Here is an 11069-nt window from a genome sequence, read left to right as displayed (position 1 = left end):
TAATTATTCAAATTTAATTTATTGAGAAAAATTAAAAACCAATTAATACAATATTAATCGGCGGAATACAACCAGTATTACAAACCCAAGTGTATTTATCCAAAATATATACAACTGAAACTTACTGTAGCAAGTATACAACTCCTGACATTTCCAGAACCTGCAACTAACCCTGCTTTGATCCACCCGCTCCGTCCAGCCTGAGACCTATCCTGTAGAATGGGGTGTCCATGATAATACCAAAGACTTGAGTGACTAACACCCAGTACATAAATATGAGTATACAAAACTTAATATAATGCATGCAACTTGATATGAACGGGGTGACTGGTAAACTACCAAGTACTGCTCAGACTAGGCGCCAATGATTATGTAGCACCATCTGGGACTCCGAACACTGGGTAGCTCACACACTAGTCTAGATCACCGTAGTACCAGTCTCCGCTCCGTGCGGTAACTCTCGATTTCAGACAGTATAATCAGGTGTAGGGATGAGACCCTACGAGAAAGACTATCTCAGAGAAGATACGTCTCAACGTGTATGTGTACATGCAAAATATATTTAACGCACTAAAATATATATCATGGCACATAAATGCAACACATAAGCATGCATAATCAGTTGGCAATCTCAGTCAGTACTTACGCTCCTTTAGTAGTATGTCAAGCCTAACAGAGTATAAGTTCCAAGCCTACAATCAAGTATTCATCGTATCACTGAACATGTTTTAAAAACCATAACTAAGCTAATATATACTCATATACTTTAAATAGGATTCTCATACCATACCTTCATTTATCGTTAGCCCACTAATGTCGATAACCTAGTTTCTACACACAACTGGATGTTATTCTGGAAGCACCTCACTTATATTGTTGGGCCCTCAATTATAGACTGAATTAGGAAAGAAAATTGTTGAATAGTGATCTGAAATGTCGTCTAAAGTCCTCGAACTGGAGTTCGGACCTTCCGAACTCTACATGCTTGCCATATTTCCGAATGCCAGAGTTTGGACGTTCCGATCAGGGCTTCGGTAGTTTCGATCTCTCATGCATTACACGTGTCCAGTTTTATTGCTTAGAGGATGTTTGGTTAAGCTTATTGAAAAGAGTTTATAAGCTCCTAGAGCTTAAAAGCTGTTTTAAGAGCTTTTAAGTTGTTTGAACTTATTTTAAAAATAAGCTGTTAAAGTGTTTGGGTAAACATATTTTAAATAACTTAAAGATGTTGATATGTTTGGTATTATAAGATCTTTTTATCGTTAAAATTACCAAAAAGAGTATAATTCTATGAAAATAGTATTTATGAGTTATACATGTAAAAAAATAGTTTGAGAATAAACTTATATTAAAAAATAAAATTTATGTGATTTTTAATTTTTTTTTAAAATAATATTTAATATTTAATGGGTGGAAGATATGATGGAGATTTATGAAAATATTCAATGATATTTTAGAGAGATGAAATGTTAAAATAAGATATTTTTGAAAAAATTACTTTCCCCCTTACTTTTTTAAAAACAACTTATAAGTTGTCAAACAGCTTCTTTTGACAACTTATAAGCTGTTTTTAAAATTTTTTACCAAACAAATTTGTGGAGCTTATAAGCTCCAAAACAAAATATAAGTTGTTTTGGATAGCTTATAAGCTCAGCCAAACACTCACTTAGTCATCATTCCATGTCATCGGATGCTCCGATCTCGCACTTCGGATGGTTCAAACTACACCACGTGTCAATTTTAACTCGTGACTACTTGGATGACTTGGCTGAAGGGGTTCGAAAATTCCGATCTCCAGTTTGTATCTTCAAAACTAATATCTTGTTTCTGAAGTTGACCATATTGACTTCGCTGCTTCTTAAGTATATGAAGTTCAGATCTTCCGAACTGCCAGAAGTACAATTTGTAGCTTTTTTATTGGTCTTGTTAATCCCTTGTTTATTTAGTTAGTAACCCTTAATGTTTACTATTTTAGTACTTAATTAAAACAAGGTATGGGTTATTACATTTTTGTTGCATTTTCAGCCCTGACAATAGTATCATCCAGTAGATAGTTCCTTTCCCTAAAAAATCGACTTGTTTCGATCCACCCAAATACTCCAACACAAAAAAACAAAATTTTCGAGGTCAACTCCAGTACAAAGTTCTATTCTACAACCTAGGTGAATGGTCCATGAAAGATCTCCCAACTCGAAAAGTACAAAGCAATTGCCACAATCAGATTTTTTTTCCAAGTCTTGCGAGCCTTTACACTATACCAAAAATTATGTGATATGTCTTCAGGAACCATGTCACATAAAGGGCATAAAATGTTAATTTTTATACCTCTTCCTACTAGATTAGCTCGAACAAGAAGCGCTTTGAAAGTGTCTGCCAACAATGGATCTTAATATTATTTGATATCTTTAACCTCCAAATTTTCCTCAACCCGACAGTTAGTCCAGACCAAAGTCCATTTTATCTACCTCATCATATTTTTGGGTATTAGTTTTATTTCATCATGATCGATAGACCAAAGTCCATTGTATCTACCTCATCATATTTTTGGGTATTAGTTTTATTTCATCATGATCGATTTCCCATAACGTGTTGTCACGTCTTGAAACTGGGTCTAGTTGACATCGGCATTATTTAACATTTTCACATTAATCAACAAGCCTCGGTTTTTAGAAATTCTAGAAACCAGTTTTTTTCATTCATAAACTGAAATTACAAGGTCTTTCCATAAACTGGAATCAAATTATTTTTACAATTCAAATCGCTAAATATAGAGTCAAAATGCAGCGGATAAAATAATAACAACTAAAACATAATTTCCAATATCAGGCATCACGATCAATCTTCACCAACCCCAAAATTGGTTTTTTTCGTCCTCTTCTACTTCTTCCACGGTCTTATCTGAGATGGTTTTGGTGGGTGAGTGATATGGACATCATAGTAAATGGGGGAAACTAGCCCAGCTTTTAAAATCAATTTTTAACATAAATCTTATACATATACAGAATCCAGAACAGAACAGAATTATTATATAATTCATAAATACATAATCAGTTTATGCACCAAATTAACTTATGATTTTTGTCGCTAACTGATATCATCCACTCAATGTTTATCATCTAAAGGATGAGGAATCAGAACATAACAGAAACAAAGCAGAGTGTTCAGAATATATATTCCTACAACTAGTTCAAAAGTATCAATGCATCAAAATTACAAAAGTCAAAAATTCATGCTATGAAAACATAACATACATAATGGAACATATTTAAAGCGTACTAAAAGATTTAAAACCGAAAGCCCACTTACCGTAGATTGCTTAAAGAGATTTCGGTTGTGCTTGAATTTATCTTGTTCTTGCTTGACTGGACGCTCAACTGGTCGCTCAAGTGAATTATTTCATTCGAATTGTTGTGTATATTTGCTCAGAATATTGTGTAACCCTTAATCAGCAATCTGAGTGCTATTTATAAGAAGAAAACTGACTTTTAGACTCCTCATTTAATGTCATTATTTGCCATGAATTCGAGTAAATGTGATAGTTATAAATCTGGAGCTGCAATTGTTGCTTGACTGAATTCTATCTGTTGAACTTAGCTCAACTAAACTTTGAATCTGGTTCTCAATTGAAATTCAGACCTCAATTAAATTCGAGCCCTCAACTAGAATTCGAACAACTGAATTTATTCCTTGATTGAAATTCGAGTTCTCACACGTGTTCTTTATAATGTCCCAATCCCATTCACCATTATCCTATAACAAATCTTGAACCCTCAACATATTATGGTGCTGTTGTGGAAACGTAATTGGTCAAAATAGCTTGGGACGTAATAGCCAAGGCTCCTTGAACACATACACATTCCGCCCTTTACCAATTCTTCATCGTATTACTTTGACAAAAAAATCTTAAACCCAAAGCAAACTGCAAAAAAAAAAAAGATGGAATCTCGATGGGTGCCTCCAAGTTAGTATTTTTGCTTGTAGATTTTGGTAGCAATTGAATCCAGATTGGTTAGAATCCTCCAAGCTTGTTTAGCTAATAGAGCTTTGTTAAAAGATATCAAATCTCTGAACCCTATTCCGCCATGAAATTTAGGCCGGCATATATAATAAACTCCATTTCCACCAGTGAATGCGACATTCATATTTGAAAATATTTTCGACATTATTTTATTCTTTTAATATTTAGGTCTTTAAATAGGACGTTGCTTTGATTGATAAAATAATTTAATTCCAGTGAGTTCCTATCTTTTTCAAGTTTCCAAGTTATATTGAGCCATGTGTTAACTTTTAACATTTTTACACTTCTTTATTTTATAGTACCATCGTCTATTCATAGACATGGTGTTTTCGCAAAATGTAATTAAAACCATTATATTTATTTAAGATAAAATATATTATTTTTTTGAATGGTATAATATTTTCTATTTTAATATAATATTTGTTTGTTACATAATTTAAGCACCTATTTAAATTTAATAATTTTAAAAAATTGATATACACCGTCTCGTAGTGGTGATGTGTGATCATTGGAATTGAACGAATAAATAAACTAGCAAGCGTTCCAAATCCAATTTAGCTGTGGAACGCAAATTAGATCACATTGTGAATGAATTGACTACATCAAAATAACTATTTACTTTTCACCTAAAGTGGCAACACAAACTCTCCGAGAGCGTGTATAGATTTTTGGACTACAGTAAACGCCACAATTGTACTTTTAGTAGCCCGGGATTACAGGCGGTGGTGGGGATGCATAACTAGCACCCAAGTGTGGTGGGAGGATGATTGGTTTGAAAATTGGAGAGGGGAAGGGAGATTGAATTGGTGGTGGGGGAGAGTATATGGGAGTAGGTGGAGAAAAAATAGGTTGTGGAGGGGGAGGGTATACTTGGGGAGGTGGTGAGAAAACCGGTGGTGGTGGTGAATGGGAGAATACAAGAGTTGGTGGAGGTGATTGAACCGAAGGTGGAGGGGGCGAATGCATAGGAGGTTGAGGTGAGTTGACAGGTGGTGGTGGGGAGAAACTTGAAGTAACAGATGGAACATCAGGTGGTGGAGATTGTGCATATGATGCACTAATAGGTGGTGGGCTGATAGCCATTGGTGGTTTTGGAGGAGGTGGTGAAGTGGGCTCTGATTTTTGTGTAGGATTAGGTGTCGGAGTTGATGGGGATTGAGCCTTTGGGGGCTCAACAGCTTTTGGTGGTTGTTTGGGATCAATTTTAGGACTTTTTGGTGGCGGTGGTGAGGTATAAACCTTTTTTTGTGAAATAGGTTTCGGTTTTGGTATTGGCTTAGGTGTTGAGGTTGATGGGGATTGAGTCTTTGGGGGCTCAGCAACCTTTGGTGGTTGCTTGGGCTCAACTCTAGGAATTTTTGATGGCGGTGGTGAAGCATAAATTTTTTTTGGTGGTGGCGGTGAAGGCGGAACAAGCTTCGGTTTTGGTATTGGCTTAGGTGTTGAGGTTGATGGGGATTGAGTCTTTGGGGGCTCGGCAACCTTTGGTGGTTGTTTGGGCTCAAGTCTAGGACTTTTCGATGGTGGTGGTGAAGCATAAATTTTATGTGGTGGTGGCGGTGAAGGCGAAACAAGCTGTGGTTTTGGTGTTGGCTGAAGAGGTGGGGTTGATGGGGCATGTTTTGGTTTTAGTGGCTGAACTTTCGGTGGATTAGCAATCTTTGGTGGTTGTGTTGGAGTCTCCGGTTTGGGACTCTTTGAAGGAGTTGGTGTTGGGGAAACCTTTGGTTGAAGAGGCTTGAGTTTTGCCTTTGGTGGTTGTGGTGTTGGTGTTGATGGAGTGGAAGGAGTGGTCACCGACGGCGTATTTGGGCTAACTTTTGTCGGAGTTTTCAAATTCGGGTTTGGTTTAGATGGTGTTTCTTCTTTCGGGCGCTTTGGACCTTTCCCCTCATTTGAACCTCTGCATCCGGTTTTGCTGCAATCAACCTCCTCACTCAAGACCGCTTCACACTCTTTTTCCGATCTTTGCTCCAACTCCTGAATAAAACAGTTTTTCTTACCATCGACCACAAGCCCCGGCATCACATTAGGATGACATTGTGGATCAACGGAATCGAAATAATTGGAAGAGAACGTAAAATTCTTCAAGCTTGGTAATGTGCACACACTTTCGGAGACCCTACCCCTCAACTTATTCTTTTCAATGTTCAATATTTCCAAGCTTTGCAAGTATTCCATACCTTGAGGCAAGTCTCCGAAAAACTTATTATTGCTAATGTCGAAAATGGTGGTGGTGTTCAGCAATGTGATTTCTTCTGGCAAACAACCAGAAAGATCATTTTTCAATGCAATGAACTCATCTAATTTTCCAGCCATTTCGCCAATACTTTTTGGAATGCATCCCTTCAGCTTATTATTGGAGATCACCAAGACTGAGGCCGGGGAGTTGCCTATATTTTCCGGGATACTAGAATGAAACCTATTGTTGTTCAAGAAAATCGCGTCGAGCTTCTTATCAAACAATTGTGTGGGCAAAGTTCCTTCAAAATCATTGAACCTCAGATCAAGATACTTGAGGTCAGGAAGCTCCAACACAACATCTGGGAAAGGTCCCACGAATCGATTATTACTCAAGTCAAGCTCATGCAGAATCGACAACTGTTTGATTGTAGGGGGAACAATTCCACAGAACCTATTTGAGTTAAGATGCAAAAGGCTGATATCTGTCAAGTGCCCCAACTCAGCTGGCAAGTGTCCCGCAATATCTGCATGGTTCAAGTCGACACCAGCAACTACAGTAACACTATCATCATCGAGCGCATGTTCGCAGAAAACACCATTGTAAGAACATACATTCGGCCCATCCCAATTGCTGGTGAAGTTGAATGGGTCGGAATAAATAGCATTCTTCCATGCTTGGAGAGCAATATAAGCCCGTTTGAGCCTGGTATTGGCGAAAAAGAGGCCATCTTCGATTTTGAATTCATTTTCAAAAGAAATACCATTGCGCTTTGACAAAGTCAAAAGCTGCCGACGCGCAATGTAAGCTGCTTCTACATCTGTTATAGCCTTACAGAAAGAAATGAAAGAGACTAAGGAGATAAAAAGAATGTAGCCAAAGACGTTATTTTTTCTTCGAGGTTTTGCCATTAATGTTGGTACCCACCTAGGGCATGCCCAAAGGTCGACAAAGAAATAAAGGTTATGGATTTTGTGGAAGCATATATCAACGTGCTGAGGATATCATATTTTACGGGGAAAATTTCTTTTAACGCCTCTGGATTTTGTGTTTGTGTGTGAATTTTATGCACAAAATATAGGAGGCTTTGCATGAATTTCGATGGTTTTGGAAAATGAATGATGCTTAAACATGTTAAAAATAGAGATGCTAGCTCATTTGCCGGGTTCATGCTAAAATATAATATATACATAAAATCTTGGAATAAAATATAAGATTTGGTTCAAAATCTTGGAATAAAAATTTTACCAAATCACTAATGAAGGTTTAGAAACCTGCCCAATTTAATTTGATGAAGAGAACATATACACAAAACCATAGGTAATATATAATAACTTTAAAATATAATCTAATGTAATAAAAAACCAGAGAAAATTGCTTTTTTGGTCATGTATGTTTGTCACTTTGCGATTTCAGTCCTTTATATTTTCAGATTTCAGTTTTAGTCCGCTATTTTTATTTTTTTGACAATTTTAGTCATTTTTCCGACGTGGCGCTGACGTGGCACCAATTCAGTGCTGATGTGGAGCTGACGTGTACAGTGTCACGTAAGCATTTTCAAATAAAAAAGACCGAAATTGCCAAAAATCAAAACATGCTGGACTAAAACTGAAATGTGAAAACATAGAGGCCCAAAATCGCAAAGTGGCAAACATATCGGACTAAATTTGCAATTTCCCTAAAAAACCACAAAATATACCATTTTAATTTTTAAAAGATGAAGTAACATCAAATATATGGAACTAGTCATTAAAAACCTATAATATAATATTAATTCAATGTTGTATAATCCGAACAAATTATATTTATATGAATATATCAAAAAATTAATATAACAAAAAGAATTTGTCTTAATATTAAGGAAGTCTGGAAGAGAACTAAATTCAAACCATAATTCCTCGTCCACTATTGAAAGGTATGATTCTTCCAATAGTATATGAAGTGAAAATCTCTCCATGTTTCCAACTAATCAACCACAACTCGATGTAGTGGAAACATAAAGGTAATAAAGATTAGCCTGTTGATTTACAAAGTAGCCAAGAAATCAGAAATATTAGAAAAAATAATAATAAACAAGATGAGTTTTTTATTCGAACTGAACTATTTTATCAATCAAAATCACATTCTTAATTACCGTTGAATTCACCATAGAATAATATAACACCAACGCCTAAGAATGAAGACTTTTCAGCATTTTATTCGAGGAGTTTTCTAGAATATATATAGAAGCATTTGAATGAAAAAACCATGCATAGGTTGCTTTAAGAATGAATCAAATTCAAATCTGGAAAATAATTAAATCTTGAATCAGTAGCACTTCAAGTTTTGATTTATAAGTGGATATGAGTCCTCTTATTGTGGTTAATATATACATTTTTTTTATCTGCCTAAGCTATGTATTACAATTTTAAGTTTGAAAAAAGAATACAATAAAACCAGATATATATTAAGCTGCAATAAAATCACTGTCCTAAAAAAATACGTACAAAATGTGGTTGCATTCGTCTAAAAATCACCGAAGGCTTGGTGAAAAAAGACTCGGACTTGAGCAGATGTAGAAGAACTTAAAGATGTTTAATTCGGGTTTAAGATAAATTGGAACACATATTTTTTATTCACAAGGCAAATGATGATCAATGGACTTGGTTTTAAAGGAATCAATTCTGTAAATTAATGATAACAAGTTTTTGGGCTTGTTGAATTAGACTCAAGTAGAAGATTTGATATTTTAGATTTTTTGTTTTGTAAACAACAAGTAAGAGGGAAAAATCATTAGCTTGCATTTCTGTTGATTTGAATTTTTATCAATTTAATTTGTTCCATAAAATTAAGGTAATTATGAAATGTGAATTTAAGAGATTAATTATGGAAGATTATGATGAATACTACTAGAAAAAAGGGCTATAGTGACATTCATATTTGTCATTATATTCAACATTTAGTGACATTAAAGTTTTAGTGACACCTCCAAAAAATGTCCTCTATTCTAATGTCATCTTAAGCTTGCTGACATTTTGTAATGTCACTATAAGATATTAATGCCAACTCCATAGGTGTCACAAAATAGTAATATAACGACAATATGAAATGTCACGAAAACTGTATTTTAAGGACACTTAAATATGCCTTGTTATTATAGTAATAATGACAAATTTATGTGTCCTTTAAAATCATTTATAAGAACAACTAAAAAATGTCACTATATTTTATTTATAGTGACAATAAAAAATGTCACTAATGATAGCTTTTAAAGTCAATTTAAAATGTCTCATTATGTAATTTTTGGTGACACTTATGAATGCCTTTTATACTTACCTATATGGACATTAAAAGTTGTCATCAATAATTATTTATGCTCTATTGTGACATAAAAAATTATCGTATATTATAATGTCATCCATTTCAAGATTTTCAATCTATGATATTCACATATAAGAAATTAACTTAAATACAAATAAAAATTTTTAAAATAAAAATCAAAGGGCTAATAAATTATTGGGCTTTTTTTAATTAAAATATAGCATTTTTAAAATTTTTATCAATCTATACTAATCTGGGACAATCTGTCTCGGATTCAGCAGGGTTGTCTGACATCTTTGCTGACATTTTTGCCGGATTCAGTTTTAATAATAAAAAAAAAACATATTTTTGGGTAAAAAAGACGAAAGAGAGGAAAAGAAATGGATTAGGAAAAGTATTGTGGGTTCTGACATGTTGCAGAGAAAAGAGGCATTGCACGACAAATAATAAAGGGTAAATTCGCATTCAGTACCTAAACCCAAACACATATGCATGTTCAGTATCCTGTCAGAAAAATATTTGTTTGAATTCTCTGGGCCCACATTTATTTCTCGGATGAAAATGAGTAAAAAAACATTGAAAATAAGATATGAATATATAATATTTCAGTACAAAACATTGAAAATCTGGTACAAAAACTTAGATTTTGAGTATAAAATTAACATGAACAATTTTATTAATAAGAAAAATATGTCATTAATATTAATATTTCTAGTATTCAAAAATCATATATTTGTACCAGATCTAACACATTTCGTACTCAAAAAACATATATTAGTGCTCTATTTCTGATCTTTTGTACTCATTTTCATCAAAACATACAATTTGTCATTAATGTCAATATTTATCTATATATTTGAGTACTCAAAAATCATACATTTATACCAGATTTTCAATGTTTTGTACTGGGATATCATGTATTCGTACCTTATTTTTTATTGTTTTGTACTGATTTTCATCCGAGAAAAAAATGTGGGCATAGGGAGTTTAAAAAAACATTTTTCTGACGGGGGACTGAACATGTATATTTGTTTGGGTTTAGGTACTGAACGATACTTTACCGAACAATAAAAGCCTAATCCGATACAATCCAATTAAACCCACTAACTATTGTTTGTTTACAACTGATCATATTTCCAAGACCACAGTAAGCATTTCATAAAGTACGTGATTTAAAATTAGAGTTATTTGCATAAAATAATCATCTTAAATATTTAAAATTCACACTTTTCTCCTTAAAATTTTAATAGACATATTTAACTTTGGTCTTTTATAAAATTAGCACACATATTTTTTCATATGAGCGATTGTTGCGCACGCACCCCTCATTCGACTTGGCAAACATTTTGATTTTTTTTGCACCAGATACCCCTGTGAAATATTAAAATTACATATTTTACCCCTTTCTAGTATAATTTTTAAATCTATTCAACCCATAATATCCAATTATAAAATATTTATCAAACATTTACATTTTATGCATTTTTAATTTTATTTTAAATTTATTATTATTAATTAATTTGTTTTTAAAAAATATTATTACTTTTATTTTATTAAACTAACTTCATG

At 33.8% G+C, this 11069-nt stretch overlaps 1 protein-coding gene across 1 annotated transcript; it reads right to left on the bottom strand.

The window, feature by feature from the left end:
• Positions 1–4529: 4529 nt before the first annotated feature.
• Positions 4530–7144, bottom strand: LOC140866174 (pollen-specific leucine-rich repeat extensin-like protein 4). Its single transcript, XM_073271083.1, has one exon. The coding sequence runs from the start codon at positions 7109–7111 to the stop codon at positions 4718–4720; it is 2394 nt and encodes a 797-aa protein (XP_073127184.1). The 5' UTR covers positions 7112–7144; the 3' UTR covers positions 4530–4717.
• Between the last annotated feature and the right edge of the window lie 3925 nt (positions 7145–11069).

This window comes from Henckelia pumila, chromosome 4 (genome assembly GCF_033568475.1).
Source record: "Henckelia pumila isolate YLH828 chromosome 4, ASM3356847v2, whole genome shotgun sequence".
In the NCBI taxonomy this organism is placed as follows: Eukaryota; Viridiplantae; Streptophyta; class Magnoliopsida; order Lamiales; family Gesneriaceae; genus Henckelia; species Henckelia pumila.
The sequence above is the reverse complement of the archived record's forward strand: the minus strand, read 5'-3'. Positions and strand labels throughout refer to the sequence as shown.